Consider the following 16,116-nt stretch of genomic DNA (forward strand, 5'->3'; position numbering starts at 1 on the left):
ACTGGATAGTGTTTTTTGTTGTACACATCCATAAACGCTCACGTACAGAGACAAGCGCAAACTCAGCTATTCCCGACCGACTGACTATATAAATGATGGTGGCAACGCGCTTGTTCCAGTATTCTGTACGTTCTTCGCCATCCTTCGTCATGGCATTCACCGAGATTTCGCGCAACAAGGCCTTTGGGGGTCATTTGGTCAAGTACCAGCACTCGTCTGAAGAACTTCAGTGCGACATGAAGTTCAATGTTTTTTTGCCCAAGGAATCTGCCGAGGGTCAAGCTGTTCCGGGTATCTACTTTTTGTCAGGCTTGACTTGCACTGAGGACAACTTTATCCAAAAGAGCGGTGCTTTGGCTGAAGCTGCCAAGCATGGTGTTGCTTTGATTGCCCCAGATACCTCTCCTCGTAAGTGTTTCTGAAGATATTATCGATTGCCTTCTTTTCCCACGAACACATATGGTACACTTACTCAACGCATGGGTTTTGCTTTTTTCTATAAAGGTGGTGTCTCAATCGAAGGCGATAACGATTCGTGGGATTTCGGCACTGGTATGCATTTTAAAAAGGATCAGATTATGCGTATTTGAATGTGCATGTGTGTGTATGCACACATGTAAAGAGGGGCCTATGTATTGATCTTAATTCTTAGGTGCCGGATTCTATCTCGATGCTACGGAGCCAAAATGGGCCAAGCATTATCGCATGTACTCCTATATTGTCGAGGAATTACCTTCTTTGGTGCATAACCAGCTGCCTATTGTGAGTTTTCGTGTTATTGATTCGATGTCTAAGTGAGTTAGCATGCTTACTAAGCCGGTTGTTGGACAGGACGAATCGCGCATTTCTATTATGGGTCACTCAATGGTAAGATAATTGTGAAACTATTGTACGGAATCTTTTCCTTCTTACTGTTCTAATATCGAACTTAATATAGGGTGGTCATGGTGCTCTAACGATCTATATGAGAAACCCCACCAAGTACAAGGTAAAAATCACAAGTCCCTCAGAACTAAACATCTATCCGATTTCGACTTCTAAAAAACTTCAAATGATCTAGACTGTATCTGCATTTTCGCCCATTGCCAACCCCATCAATTGCCCTTGGGGCCAAAAGGCTTTTAGCAACTATTTGGGCAAGGATGAGTCCACATGGAAGCAGTACGATACTATTGAGCTGATCAAGTCTCACATGAACGAAAAACTCGATGTGCTGGTGGATGTGGTATGCTTTGCTATTGTTACTGGATTATCATCAGTCTTTGTAAGGTTTGCTGACATTTGTCAATTATTCATTTTATAGGGTACTGCTGATGGATTCCTAGAAAACCAATTGAAGGTCACCGCTTTGCAACAGGCCGTCCATGAACTCGGCCGTGATTCTGAGTGGAATATACGTTTCCAAGATGGCTATGACCACAGCTACTTTTTCATTTCGACCTTTATTGCTGATCACATCAACCACCACGTCAAGTCTTTGAAAGCTTGAAAACTGCATTGTGGTCTGAAATAAAATAAAATATATACTAATTATTTTGTTTCTTTGGACATTTCAAAATGTAAGAAGTGTGGAATTTTGGACTAAGAATGCTATATATTCATCGTGTATATAAGAAAAATAAAATGTAAAGATATGACTTGATGCAGTTATAAGAATCAGTTGAGGATGGATGTACGTTAAAAGGAGGCAGGTTGCATATGTAGAATTGAAGGGCATGTGGTATTAATCGGTATGTTCTGCTAAAAGAACACCGTAGTTTTCTGCTTTGCCAGGTTGTGGTGGTGTGGCTGACGGTGTATTAGTTGTATCAACACTTGTATTTTGTTTTCCTTTTTTTTCTAGAAGCGTCACTCGCTCGCACATGGTAACGTTATCCGTCATGACAGACAAAGTTAACTCAGAATGCGATGGTAGTTGCTGCCGCCGTGCTCGTGTCTCGTCGTTCTCTTCACCTTCCTTTTTTATCGAAGACAAAATCGGCAAAAGACCTAGTTATCATATTCGCATTAGTTAGATATCTTAATGTTCGTTTTTTTATCTGTCGCATATGTAGTCCAATTTTCCGGATAGGCCATCTAACAATCTTACCAGAGCCTTCGCGTTTCCGCTCGTGAACTTCAAAAAGCAGGTTAGTGCACACTGTTTCGTTCAGTTGACCACGAAAGGTGATTCCACCCAGCTGAATAAATTGTTCACCGTCCTCTGCTCCCTATATTGTTGTATTTTATTAGTATGTTCGTCTCTTAAATGCAGAGCTACGATCGAAAATAAAAAAAAAACTTGCCAAATATGTCATTTCAGAATTTTCTCGCGCAAGGCGTTCCAGAAGCTCAGGTGCAATTTCCGAGCCTAGATCAACCACCATGTGGACAGTCTTGAATTGCAACCGAATTAGTTTTATTGTAAATAACAAAGTGATCTGTTAGCAAATATTCGGTTGTTACCTCCTCCTCGTATTCATCGTCACTATTGTCGCTCATTATGCTTGGTTGGTATGATACCACACGAAAAAGAACAAAAATAAAAGAGAAGTCGGATATGTCTGAAATTAAACTTTGCTGTTGAGGATTCGGATCCTATTGTTTTTATCACGACGATTGTGTACAAGGTATACATGGACGATCTGTGTTCATGGCTATTTAGCTTGAGTTTTCGGATCATCCAGTCGATACACTTTTACATAGGGACGTAGCTCCATGTTATTTGCGTCCACAGTCGCCAGTGCTAGATCATTACACTCACTCTGAGATATGCCATGCATAAACTGTATTATTCTTAAACAAGGCTTTTTCCGCTATTCATCACTTTCTCCAATAGTGTGTAAAAGTTAAGCTATATCACCACTTCAATATTTCAGATATTTTAACAAAACCAAGAAACTACCACCCCTATAAAATCAGCCACCCGTCTGTCCACAGCAACGTCTCGAACGTCCTTGAATAAGACGACCAAAATGTTGTCTGGCAACACGACCCAGTCCACACAAGTTACCATGTTTACAACAGAGGAACTGAAATCTCTCGACAAACTCTTCGACAAAAAGAAACAATCGATTAACTGCAACAATGGCCACTGCCAAAAATCCCAGAGATCGTCATTAATTGTTTAATTTAAATCCATGTACCACGATGCGCGGCTTAGAAAGAACTAGAGAATTATAACAGCAATGAAAAAATTTGAACTAATAGACGGAAAATAAAGCGCGGCTGAAAGAGCCAATAACCACTACTACGGAGACTGAACCGGAGGCACCAACAATTGCTGTAGGAACGACCAGCAATAAATTTTGCTGGATGCGGGCCGGATACGGTCCTTCAATTTTGGGATACGGTCCAATTTTGCTGGATACGGTCCAATTTTTGCTGGATGCGGTCCGGATGCGGTCCTTAATTTTGGGATACGGTCCAATTTTGCTGGATACGGTCCAATTTTGCCCAGCGCCAAGGAACTGTAAAGAACACGACTCCACCACAAACGAAATTTCGTTGTCGCACCTGTACCAGGACCTTTACCGCATCGGAAATGTAACAAGTCCTCCGGCAGCTCGAAGACTACGGTAACAACACCCTACCCTACCCCAGTAATACCCAAGGGCTAATGCAGCTTGAAGATACCCCCTCCCAAAATACAGATCTGATGACCCAAATCATGAATGAACTAACAGCACAAAGAGAACGCTTGGAACGCCATGAGACCATGTGCGAAGAGATACAGAGGTTGAAACACGAACTTAATGCAGCTAATGCACAAATAGCGCAGCTCGAATCAACAAACCAGCACCGCCGTCACCAGCTATCCCAACAATCACCCCAAGCCAACAACCAGGACTTCCCTCCACTCTCGAACAACAAACAGCAAACAGAAGCACCTACAAACAGCCTTGCAAGTGACTGGGCACATCCACTACGCGCCCACCCACGTCAACCCATTGTTTCCCCCCAAAGGCAACAACGCCGGCTTGCAGCAGCCGCACGCAGCTTTCAACTTCCATCGGAAACCCACGGCTTCCAATATATCCATGTCCCGTCGCGTGCCCGCCAACCAGCAGGACAAATCAGAGCCAATCTCCGTCGCTTTGGTATTGGCAACAGCCGAGTGCTCGACATCCAATATCCGGCCCGACAACTGGTCGGAATTCTAGTCCATAACGACTATGCACCAACGGTTAAAGAAAAACTACAGTCCATCAACATCAAAACAACTACCTTCGACCCCCTCGATCCTAAGAACATCCACGACCCAAAATACAAAGATGAATCAAGAGACACAAAAGCCCAAATAGCACTTGAACTACAGTATCAACGAGCTTTACGCTCGCTACAGTACATCCGAGAGCCCGTGAAATACGCAGTAGCTCGAGCCTTCCACGACTGCGGCTGGATAGCTACTGAAGATTTGAAAGAAATCCTAGCAAAGCGACGACCTCATCGCGATGATCCCGAAGAAGCCGCAGCAAATTATCGCTTCGAGGACCAGACAGACGACGACGACTTCATGGAGGACGCAGAAGTAGGTGACGACAACCGGAAACGCAAACTTGGTGACTCTGACAGCGTGTCAGGAAGATCCAACTAAACCCACAACCCCCATATTAAAAAAAAAGAGAAGAAAAAAGAGAAAACCAACAAAAAAAAGGATTAATTAATATGAGCCATAACAATATCATCCTAAACATATTTAACACAACTGGCCTGCGTCGCCAGGCAATTGATTCTATCTTACATCACATACCCGATACCCATCTTCTCTTCCTTGTAGAAACTTGGCTCTTATCCCCTAATCGCTACTATACTTCATGGAAACAATATCATGTTTATGGTAACCGCCCCACACCGACGGCCACGCGTGGTCACCTAGGAATATCTCTACTCATTAACCCTACCTGCCCCTATCACGTACACATCCTCCCAAATACAGCATCATCATATCCAGATTATCACCTCTCATGTATAGTGGCCAACACCCTGATCCATTGCGTATACCTCCCCCCAGCACCTTCTATGTCAAACGATACCGCATTAGCAATTTTAGACTCACTTCCCTTACATCACCCCAACACTGACAATAATATTATTTGTGGTGATTTCAATGCCAGATTTAGTACGATTACTGGAGACACAGCTTCAATGCACGTGGCACCCAAATGCAGCACTGGCTTCAAGACCATCATCTTAAGCTCTGGAATGCGGCATTGACACACGGGAAGCCGACATTAATCCGCCACCCGGGTAGTAGTATTATCGATCTATTCATAAGTATACAAAACTGCACAAATCCACAAATGACTATCTTCGACGATCTCTCATTAGACTCGTACCACAAAATGATTCAGTTCAGCTATGAGACTGACCGCCTCACCACAAGGGATTCAACTCAACAAACTGCGAATCATCGAAGATTATGGCGACTCAGTAAACTTGCAGACGCTGATTTTCGACGAACTTACACCACAACATTTGCACAACAGCTACAACCACTCAACAACGACCTGCAAAACTGCATTGAACGCGCCACCCACCAAACCTCGCAACGTATAGAACTGCCAACTATCATCGACGACATCTCGGATCGATTTTATGACACACTATACGAGACCCTAGATACGACCTTAGGTGCAACAACTGGAGGACGACAAGCGAGCACTGAATTCTGGACTGTAGAACTTCAGCGCCTCGTCGAGCACCGAGAACTGTGTTACCGGAAGTGGAGACGTGCATATGGTATGAATAAACTGACATGGTGGCTCAAACACCAACAGGCAGCTGCAAGAGCACGCAAAGCTATGACAAAGCGAAGCAGGCAAAGATGGCGCACTTTCTGCTCTCGACTAGAGACCGAGGAGTACAGCAAAACAACTGCAATAATCAAAAAAAATCCGGCATCGCCGCACAGTACAACCGACATTCAGTCATCAAGACGGACCACAACAGGCAGCTAATCTTATGGCCCAACACCTTACATCAGTTTATGACGGTCACCTAATCATAAATGATCACACAAGGTCAACATCTAACAACCATACAACATCAACACCGACAACAGTCGATTGTCCTATCACGCCTGCCGTCGTCGCCCTTGCTATTGCACGACTACCGTCTAGGAAAGCCCCAGGAATCGACCATGTACGAAGTGAAATGCTAAAGCCTATCGCCGCGACACTTGCACCTTTCTTATGTCATCTCTTCCAATTATGTTGGATGGGATCGTATACCCCGGAGGCATGGCGTGTAGCACAAGTACTACCCATATACAAGAAGGGCACACCCGATGACCCGGCGAATTTCCGCCCAATAAGTCTTACATCTGTACTAAGGAAAATCCTGGAATATTGCCTCTAAGAGCCTCTACAGCAATATAGCCCCCCCTGGATATAGCCCAAGGAGGATTCAGACAAGCACGCGGTGCACTCGACCAAGCATTCTGCCTCCAAGAACTTTGTCGAATCCATAAAGCTACCACTGGCGTAACACCTACATTAGCCTTCCTTGATATCAAATCGGCATATAATACCGTTGATCGCACGATTATCTGGGAAGTATTAAAAGACAATATCCCCCGACCCCTCCTTTTATTGATACAAAATCTATTCAACGATGTGCTTATCGAAGTTGTGATCTCCAATGCTGCGTCACCCCGTTTCTCACCTACTACTGGGGTCCTACAAGGATCCATTTTATCCCCTTTCCTATATTCCTTATACATCAATAGCCTACCACCATTGCTTAGCGGCGGAGGAGTGAGCCAATTGACACCACCTACACCATCATTAAACCACCAAGATGACGATGATTTCCAGACACCACCACCAGCACCAAGACGCCGAGGACGCCCTTCAACCCAGCAGCTCAACAGCTCATTACCAAATCTACCATGTTTACTATATGCTGACGACGTAGTACTTATCAGCTCAGACGACAACATGCAACACCTACTGAATCTTTGTGAGCAACACAGTCTCGATTCAGGATACCGTTGGAGCCCGACAAAATGTGTGATTGTACAACCAACAACACACTCAACTACCACATTTCAACTATTTGATACACTAAATATCTCGGAGTCCCAATCAACAACCGCGGTTCTCTTGATGGACAAGAGCTTATCGAACACAATACCGCATCAGGAATCACCAGTATGCGAATCCTCAACAACATAGGCCTCAAACCGTCTGGCCTATCGCGTCTGTTGGCCAGCCGACTGTACGCTCAATTTATACGACCGAAATTGGAATACGGTCTAGCGATCACCCCTTTCACAAAAAAACAACAAGATACCCTAGAAAAGGCACAGAATACATGCCTCCGTCTGATATATGGCGCACACCCCAACTCAGAAACGAAGATCATGCGTCACCTCGCCAACTTACCCAGTATGACAGAACGCATAGCAATCCTCCAAGCAAAATTCATACATCGGGCAACCTATCTACCAGAGGACGCACTTCTTCCAACACTCCTATTAGCACTGGAGGCACAAGCGAGTAGCTACTGGAGCAAATTAAAGCGAAAATCACCAATCATCCCTCTATGCACTGAACCTTTCCCGGATCTCTCCCGTACGGCCCTGAAACAACTCATGCGACAATACCTCAGAAACAATCTTGATACACTCCGTTTGTCGCCAACGCGCACCAAACTCCTCAAATGTTGTCGTCCAACACTTGGCATCGATTCGGTTATGTGGCTACCCATGACTCGCAAGGAAAGAAGTCGCTGTATACATGGCGGATTGGATGGCTGCCAGGTGGACGTAAGAAAGCCTGCAAAAGCTGTCACGTGCCAGATTACACCAAACAACATGCCATATACTGTTTGCGCATGCATCAGCGGCTAAATGTATCTGCACAACTACACCAGGATCCCATTAGCTGGATCTTCAACGAATTACCGAGATCAAAACCACGATCGTCCAACCGCATACAGTCTCTCACCAAAATTTGGCCAACACTCTGCCAAATTCTAGCGGAACTTGACGCACACCAACATCCAGATAGCAACCAACAACAATACGAAGATCCAACTCCTGGACAAGCATTGATAAATTGGCTCACTCCACCTCGAACATGAGAGTTGACTTTTTAAATGTCATCCTATATGGCAAGCAAGATTGTCATGTTGGTAGACTATCAAGAATTTATTGAGATTGCTCCACTTAAGCAAGTTTACCTTGATATTATTAAGGTTACGTTCTGTTCCTATCTTTTCGTTCTCAAATGCCTGCTTTGCTGCAGCGTTCGCCGCAAAAGAGGATCCGTGAGTATTCATTTCCTCCGTTATTTCAGTTGGTTTGACCAACCGCTTCCTATATGAAGATGGTGAAATATCAGATTCATTTTCAACCGGAAGTGCAGTGATGATGTTGTGTATTTTTACCTTGGCGTCTGCAAGGCTTTCCTAGGCAGCGGCGACGTTATCTGCAGATTCAGCTATCAGAGTTCTTGTTTTTGTGCTTCATTTTCTTTTGTAATGACCTGTGCCCATGCTAGCTCGTTGCTGAGCACTTTGATTTTTTCTTCATGTGATGTATCTTCTAGGGCTAAGAGTTGTTTGCATTTTAGTTCTGCATCTTTTGCACGTTTTTGCAAGTCTGTAGACAATAGCTTTTGCGTTTCAGAGTTGTCGCCATGGCATCAATACTTTCTCGTAAAACGGCGTAGTCTTGAGAATGTTGTACCAGTTGCGTGCCGCGCATAAAAAGCTATATAAGCGAGGGGTTAGTTTTCTTTTTACCTGACTATATCAATATGTAAGCAACTCGCGCATTATGTACCGAGTATTTTTCGCTCGACGAGCTTAAATTCAAGGATTCGCGTGCCATATCTTGCGAGAGGATAGTGAGTGGATTATCCCTTAAATTGACCATGGGATCCAAGATGGCTGTCAATTCTTTTCGCTTGCTCGAGATGATCTTGTTTGTAGAGCTTTTGATGCGGTAGTGGCCGACACCATCTTTCAAAATTTTACGTTCGATAGTGATGGTATCACCGTAAATGTCTTGTCGGTTAGCGTCGTGACCTTTGTTGGTGATGTGCACTGTCACCATAGCTGCGCTAGCAGACAAACTCTGATTAGTCACTTTCAGATAGACAACGCATGCCATTCATATCATTGCAACAATATGATAACTTACTCAACACCCTCACGAATCAACGAGCCCAGCTTCTTGGCACGGTTTGTCGAGTTAGCCTTTGCTCCCAAGGCAACCGTAATCGTTGTTAAATGACACTTTTGCCGCCTTTTTATATATACTTAATATCAATAAGTAAAAACAAGGGATATAGTGCCGCTCTTGACTACATATCTCCGTTATGCCCCAATGACAAAGTTGATCTTTGGCCAAGATCGATACGGAGAAACTTATGACACGTCAAAATTACAACTTCAACACGGGAATCAGTGCCTGCCGACAGGATCACCTACGATATAACACATATTTTAAGGTTTTAATGGACACGTGCGCGCGTCGAAGTATTCTTTTTTGTTTCTCTCCGTGCTGACCTCTTTCTAAGAACCAGACTGTGTCTAGGAAGGTGTTGCCTCTTCATCGCTTGATTCTTCAAGATCGACTTCGATATTCTTAACGTCGGATGCTCCTCTGTCTCGTCAATTGTTTTCCTCGGCTTTTTGGCGTGCTGCATGCCGTTTTCCCACTGCGATAACAAACAACGAAACATTTTCTACTATAGCATGTATTACATACTCTTCAATCGACACAATTAATCACTGCTCTACCTCATTTTCTTCGCCTGTACAATTCTCGACACTTTCCGTGTCGCTAAGTCCGTCGTTGTTTTCAAGCTGGGCGCATCGCTTGTATCTGTTTGGCAGCTGTAAGCAAAAATAATTCGCTGGATCCTTTTTAAAACTTAACCAAGTCCTATCCAACCATCCATGATATTGACATATTGATCCATGTCATCCACAGATGGATCCAATACACAAGTCTTATCGCTATAGCTTGTTTCATCACATAGTAGCAACATTAATCATATGGCACTAAAAAAAGTGTAGATATTATTGTTACCGTGCGTTGCTTTTCGACCATCCACTTCTTGAGCTTGAATTCATTTTGTCGGTTGAACTTTTGTTTGGAACGGTACTCCACGTTAACTTGCAGTATTTAATAATAAATGCGTTTTACATTTTGAACGTAAGCATAGCACTCCTACAGTACAGCGATCATATACGTCAGTAAAAGCTCACGCCGAAGATAAATGTTTGGTTATATAAAGAACGACATTATGTCCCGCTTTGTGCAAATGAATTATCTCTTCCCATTAAAATGGCTAATCGAGGCATATGTAGCATTTTTGTCTAATCGTAGATCCGTGCCCCGCATAACCGTGTCAACGCTACGTTTCACAAAATTGGAATGTGGTGGCCGAGGCTTTTCTGGAAGCATCGGATCAGTGAAGACGCTAGCTAGTCGGATACTGTTTCTAACAATTTCATTGCTGGAGCTATTGTGGCGGGTCATTGTAGCAAAGCTATCGAGGACAACGGTGGATACAGGATTGCTTTTGATACTACTATTGTTGTTAGCCATTTATTCTTGATAATGTGATTTAAAATGCACTTTTTGCAAGCATAATTGTGAGTTGAATGAGCTTTTTTGGAGTCCTTTTTCCGACTCCTTGAGGCGCACCGATCAACAGGCTGCTTATGAAAATTTGCATTAATGATGATCATTCATTAATGTGTTATTTCATTTTTCGATAGCGACGACCATCGCTGCTGCTGCGACTTACACGCTCAGCATACATGCTCATAACGAGGCTTTCTCTCGAACTACATGATAAATGTGATATGCAAAGCAACGTTTTAAAAGCACAATATGTAGGAGATTCACAGTATAAAGCTCGAGAAGCAAAAGGAAAAGAGAGAAAGAAAGAGAAAATAAGCATGTGGAGTCAGCGATAACAATTATGGTTATGTGAAGAGTACATCCTGCAAGAATAGAAAGACAGTTTAAGAAAATGCTGCTTTATATCGGCCCTTTCTCAAACAGTTTACAAATAATTGCTCAAAGAACTTTTCTTGCATAAACGCGTACCTAAGGTTTAGATCTGCCCAATGTATTGTCATTCACGCTAACAGCAAGTCAGCAACATCGCCTCTCAACTACACAGATTCATCACAGTTAAATGTAGGTAGAAGTATTTTTTGGTACTGTCTGTATACTTAGATACTTCTCTAGATTCGATAAAAAGATAGACGGACACACACACACACAGAGAGAGAGAGAGAGAGAGCGACCATCCTATGACCATCAGTAATTTTTTGAAAAGAAGCTACAGGATCAGTGGACCCCAACGAACAAATAAGCTTTAAGCACTGATTTCTAGGATGCATTACGAAACGTAGAAGCCACTGCAACACAAACTCCAACCTTCCTTTTTTAAAAGCGATGCATTAAGATGGCGAGAATATACAATGTGATGGGATGCTTTAATGAAAAGACAAGGAATGCGAGAAACAAAATGGACATGTTGAAATATTGGTACAAAGGACAAGGGTGCTTATCATCTTTTACTGATGTTGACGAACGCGTTCAAGGTATGCGTTCCAACCTGCCTCGCGATACCGCGTAGCTTGGGCTTCAACCTGATCTGGCTTACCATAGACACCGCGTCCGACAATAATGACATCACATCCGCTTTCAACAATGACCTGATAAGGAGTACGGTATTGCTGGCCCAGTGAATCACCAGTAACATCCAATCCAACGCCGGGGGCCATGACAACGAAATCCTCGTCGTCACTCTCGTTCATCTTGTGCTGGGCAATAAAGCCAAACACGAAGTCCTGGTTACGACGTGCCATGGCAACAGACTCGGTTGTGTAGGATCCTTGGGTCAATGCTCCCTTGGATGACATCTCGGCCAACAACAAGAGACCACGACCCAAAGGCAAGCCGACTTCACGCAGACCCGAGATGATGCCTTCACCGGGAACAGTGTGAGCGTTGGTGATGTGCGACCATGACGCGATCTTGTATACACCCTTGCCATATTGATGCTTCACGGTGTTACCTGTATACATGTATATCGTTGGTCGCGTTAGCTTTTTCTTTCATTAACTCCCAGAATAGAAAGTTTGTTGAGCATAAATCGAGCAACTTGCCAATGTCAGCAAATTTGCGATCCTCGAACAAAAGGAAATCGTGCTTCTTTGCAAGTTCGACAAGCTGATCCGCGAGGTCTTGGTCGAAATCTTCAACGATATCGATATGGGTCTAGTCAAATTAAATTATGCTTATTGAGCTTTCTCCTTCATTCACTAGCATTTCTTTCGCATGGAATCTCTAGAGTTCTTCTAGAGCCTTAATGTGCATACCTTCAAAACACAAACATAAGGTCCAACCGCGTCGGCAATGGCCAAAAGTTCCTTCTTGGTGGTGACATCAGCGGCTACCGACAAATTAGTTTTTTTACGTTCCATAAGTTCGAACAACGATCGTGCACATGCATTGGGGTGTCGTGCAGCGCGTTCAGCGTACGTTTTGTAGGTGTTCATGATCGGTAGCGTTAATTTGGGGAGGGTGTTCTTTGACAACAATGAAAGAAAAGATTTTTTTTTGCTTGCCTTAACAGCTGGGACTGAAACCAACTCATGCCGTGAGGCGACTTTATTAATTCTTTTGCATACAATCCGGATGGTATAATCAAGAAGAGTGTAAGCATTATTACATTTTGCTTTATTCACGGGCTTTTTTTAAAGGGGGGAGAGTGACTTCATCATCACCGGTGACCATCATGGAGTCCAACATAGGCGAGAGCTGGCCTTGAGCTTTTAATTTTGCTTCGACAATATGAGGAGGAGGACGTTGTTGTTGATGTTGTTCAAAAGGTGGTTTAGCGAAAGGCTGCTGTCGATGTTCAGTCGATACCAGTTGCCGTGTCTGGAGGTTTGCAATGTCCATAGATACCGACAAACCATCATAGCTAGCATGAAAGGTCGTGTCGCTGTTGTTGCTGTTATGTGTATTCCCTGACAACGAGGTGATGTCGGGAGTACTGGTTATTGTAGAAATGGGCTCTGCTGCTGATGATACTGGAGCCGCTGATGTTACTGACAGCGGTACAAAGCCGCGATTACCATCAATATTACCACTACCGCTACTGCTATTGCTTATGTTGATAACCTGATTCTGTTGCCGAACTGCCTGAACCAAAAGGTCGGTATGTTCTGGAAAAAGATATAAATATGGACAGCCTTATTTGACCAGGCCAGGCCAATCTTTTACAACACAAAAAAATATCTCTGTTATACCTGAATTGGGGTTGACAATGGAGGACAATGTTTGCACAGACTCCAAAAGCGTCGACAGCAGCTATGATTTATCATAGATGATTGTGATTTTTATATTTATTATGCTGTTTTTCTGTGGCTCGACATGAGGCTGATACAGCACGTCTTTCTTAAAATAGTATACACGTACCTCTTGTTGCTTGTTGTATACCGAACGCAGCTCTACGGCTTTGCTTGCAAGATTTGAGCATTGCTCTTCAGTGAATTTGACCATTTGATCGAGTTGCAGGATCCTTGCTTCCGCTGCGTCCGCATTACTTGCAAACTCGACATAATCGTTGCTATGTTCCCTGTCATCGGATCCTCTACGGGATGACGATGGCGACCGGCGTCTCTGTCGGTTTTCTGGTGATCTTTCATCGGGAGGAACTCTGACGCTTGACCGTCGTTTGATTCGACGCAAGAGCTCGCTCTCGTCCCGTATAAAGTTTTCGTTCATGAAGTAGTACGTTTGCCGTGGCTCGTTTCCGGCTGAGGGATCTGGCAAATTGACACGGCGGAATCCATAAACTGGAGAGACGAATATATCAGTTAGAAGGTTAGACGACATCAATATTAATGGTCGTGAGCATGATAGCGTACGATTCAGTTGGCGGATGAAGCTTGGCCAGTTGCTATGCTTGAAATACTGTGATAATATATCTTTCGAAAACGTGGCAACGTCAGGGATGCAAATAGCACGTCCATCGTCAGACCATCGGATCAGATTGTTTGTATCGGCTTCGTTCAGCATACTAAGAGAAAAAGAAAAAAGAAAATCACAGTGGCGACGATTCGTGTCAGTTTAGTGCGCTACGTAGGCTGGACTGTTTTGATCGGCTCTCCTCGTCCCCACATGTCGATGAACGATGCCCTACATCCATAGCTTGCTGATAAAGTTGCCCGAGGAGATCGCTCGCTTCAGATCGGTTGACGGAGATGATGCTGGTGATTCACTCGATGACATACAAGTGTGTTTACAACAAGGTTATGCGAAGAATAGTAAAGTAGGAAATACGCGGAAGAAAAGGAGTACAGGAATTGAAAAGAAAAGAAAAAGAGCCTGGAAAGAAGGCGGGTATGGTGTGGCTCTGGTCTGTCAGACGAAGAGACGGCAGCCCCTAAAATGATATTCTTTCCATGATTTTCGAACAACCTTATATTCCATACCCCATGTTTCGGTTACACAAGGCTACCTTCCTTTCGCGTCCATAAGAACTTCCCCAAACTTCCATGTTGCATTTTGTAGACGCTTTTCATGACGCTCCATACGTATAAAAGTCCCCTCTTTTAGTTGCTACTTCTTTCTTTCCCCCTTTATCCTTTTACACATCAGTAATGCTTCGATTGGTTAAGGGCCAGTAGGGTCGGTGGTTGCCGGCCGCCTGCTGTATGGACTTTTTGGGTCCTGCTAATATAAGTCAGAGGGTCCAGAGTGCGCTCAAAAAGGTTGCCAGCCACAACCAGTGGTCCTCTATTCGGCAACGTGAAATGTTCTAGAAAAATTTCCTTTTCAAGTTTAAGAGCTTTTCCACAGTCCAAACGTCCTGTTTAATCTCCGCTTCCCTTGGTTGCGGTACGCATTGCCATAAACATATTAAATAGATCAACAAGCGTGTGAAACTGATGCAATTGCTGTTGTCCAAACCTAATTGCGAGAATCTCTTCTTTGTGGCCGGTATACCATATGCTGCAATGCTACTAAAGGAATAACTGCCTACTTTCGTAAGCATCACAGAAAGGGTTTTTGACCTGAAACCATAGCACTAAATGATTGAAGATGTAATCGTAGTAAAACTTGCCTACCATTGGTGTACGGTTTGGTTGCGGTGATGAGTAAACTTTCCAAACTAGGCAATATGTTCGATTTGAGTATATACGGGAAGCTTTGATTCCGTCCCGGCCGTTCTAGAATGAACGGTGATTTTCACATGCAATTGTCGACGCTTCTCGCCCTTTACTGTCAGCATGAGTCCAAAATTCTTTATCGTATAGTCGACTTTCGTTTCTGGCAGTGTATTTATGTAAAGAGTAGACGTTACTAAGGCCTTGCTATAAATGAAGAATTTTCGTTACTTTAAAACATGAGGATGAACCACTTTTTGGGGTTACAAGGCACATGTAATATTTGAGCCGCTAATCGAGATCCTGGGTTATAACCATATATGTCGAGATGACCCGAACGCTTGGTGCAAAAGGTGTTTTGCGATACAGTGCCCCTCAAATTAGTAATGATTGAATAAAGCAAATCGTCGTACAATAATCGAGGAAAAGAAGTATATCCGGAAATACGACAAAACACTATTCCTAGTTCTTCTACTCTACTTCTTTTCGCTTTAGGTGCGCGTAGATTTCAAAGCAGAACTAATGCTATGATATGAGCGAGGAAAGTGGGGATGGAGCTTTTCAAAAATAAACAGTCGTTTCTTTAAGCAACTGCACTATTAGCATAGCCCTACTACATTACTGCAAATGAGGTTGGACATTACTACGATTGCATCTCATAAAGCATAGAACATCTGAACGTGTGTCAAGAAAACAGTATATGCAGCGTAATAACATAAGAGTTTCAGAAATTGACCTCCTAATATGTTTACTTCTGCAACTGTGTTTTTCAATAAGTAACAATGGCTGTATGCAGAGGTTATTTAAAATTGATGTACGACAGCGTACGTAAAACTTCGTCAGCATCGATAGTATGAAATATCACAGGACTCAGAAGAATTTGTTTTGATTTTATATGTCCAGTGAAACACACGATTACAGTTTCTGTTATACACATCAACAAGAAATTCGGTTAAAACAACATGCGAGGCGCACACGGAA

The 16,116-nt window shown here is 43.4% G+C and overlaps 7 protein-coding genes across 7 annotated transcripts; 3 read left to right on the forward strand and 4 right to left on the reverse strand.

Moving 5' to 3' along the window:
• Positions 1-149: 149 nt before the first annotated feature.
• BDB00DRAFT_874998 (S-formylglutathione hydrolase) lies at positions 150-1,489 on the forward strand (the record flags this gene model as incomplete). The annotated part of the gene is made up of 7 exons (XM_053127286.1): positions 150-408; positions 505-552; positions 653-762; positions 832-867; positions 938-988; positions 1,061-1,225; positions 1,304-1,489. The coding sequence occupies 7 exons, from the start codon at positions 150-152 to the stop codon at positions 1,487-1,489; spliced, it is 855 nt and encodes a 284-aa protein (XP_052977094.1).
• Positions 1,490-1,610: 121 nt separating this feature from the next.
• Positions 1,611-2,561, reverse strand: BDB00DRAFT_530946 (uncharacterized protein). The gene is made up of 4 exons (XM_053117749.1): positions 2,446-2,561; positions 2,282-2,375; positions 2,090-2,206; positions 1,611-1,989 (listed from the first exon to the last, which is right to left on the reverse strand). The coding sequence occupies exons 1-4, from the start codon at positions 2,479-2,481 to the stop codon at positions 1,724-1,726; spliced, it is 513 nt and encodes a 170-aa protein (XP_052977095.1). The 5' UTR covers positions 2,482-2,561; the 3' UTR covers positions 1,611-1,723.
• A 1,379-nt stretch (positions 2,562-3,940) lies between these two features.
• Positions 3,941-4,423, forward strand: BDB00DRAFT_734334 (uncharacterized protein; the record flags this gene model as incomplete). Its single annotated transcript, XM_053118361.1, has 1 exon — positions 3,941-4,423. A coding segment is annotated over one exon (483 nt), but the record flags the coding sequence as incomplete, so codon positions are not given.
• A 224-nt stretch (positions 4,424-4,647) lies between these two features.
• BDB00DRAFT_768221 (uncharacterized protein) lies at positions 4,648-5,196 on the forward strand (the record flags this gene model as incomplete). Its single annotated transcript, XM_053119720.1, has 1 exon — positions 4,648-5,196. The coding sequence occupies one exon, from the start codon at positions 4,648-4,650 to the stop codon at positions 5,194-5,196; it is 549 nt and encodes a 182-aa protein (XP_052977097.1).
• Positions 5,197-8,278: 3,082 nt separating this feature from the next.
• Positions 8,279-10,546, reverse strand: BDB00DRAFT_875002 (uncharacterized protein; the record flags this gene model as incomplete). The annotated part of the gene is made up of 11 exons (XM_053127287.1): positions 8,279-8,302; positions 8,374-8,394; positions 8,472-8,536; positions 8,638-8,698; positions 8,771-9,050; positions 9,131-9,235; positions 9,322-9,416; positions 9,513-9,650; positions 9,733-9,828; positions 10,025-10,110; positions 10,357-10,546. The coding sequence occupies 11 exons, from the start codon at positions 10,544-10,546 to the stop codon at positions 8,279-8,281; spliced, it is 1,161 nt and encodes a 386-aa protein (XP_052977098.1).
• Positions 10,547-11,354: 808 nt separating this feature from the next.
• BDB00DRAFT_531037 (Orotidine 5'-phosphate decarboxylase) lies at positions 11,355-12,610 on the reverse strand. Its single transcript, XM_053117750.1, has 3 exons — positions 12,337-12,610; positions 12,124-12,235; positions 11,355-12,032 (listed from the first exon to the last, which is right to left on the reverse strand). The coding sequence occupies exons 1-3, from the start codon at positions 12,514-12,516 to the stop codon at positions 11,530-11,532; spliced, it is 795 nt and encodes a 264-aa protein (XP_052977099.1). The 5' UTR covers positions 12,517-12,610; the 3' UTR covers positions 11,355-11,529.
• A 459-nt stretch (positions 12,611-13,069) lies between these two features.
• BDB00DRAFT_531050 (uncharacterized protein) lies at positions 13,070-14,127 on the reverse strand. Its single transcript, XM_053117751.1, has 2 exons — positions 13,442-14,127; positions 13,070-13,333 (listed from the first exon to the last, which is right to left on the reverse strand). The coding sequence occupies exons 1-2, from the start codon at positions 14,042-14,044 to the stop codon at positions 13,217-13,219; spliced, it is 720 nt and encodes a 239-aa protein (XP_052977100.1). The 5' UTR covers positions 14,045-14,127; the 3' UTR covers positions 13,070-13,216.
• Between the last annotated feature and the right edge of the window lie 1,989 nt (positions 14,128-16,116).

The sequence above is a fragment of the Zychaea mexicana genome (genome assembly GCF_025766255.1).
Source record: "Zychaea mexicana strain RSA 1403 chromosome Unknown BDB00scaffold_66, whole genome shotgun sequence".
Taxonomy (NCBI): domain Eukaryota; kingdom Fungi; phylum Mucoromycota; class Mucoromycetes; order Mucorales; family Lichtheimiaceae; genus Zychaea; species Zychaea mexicana.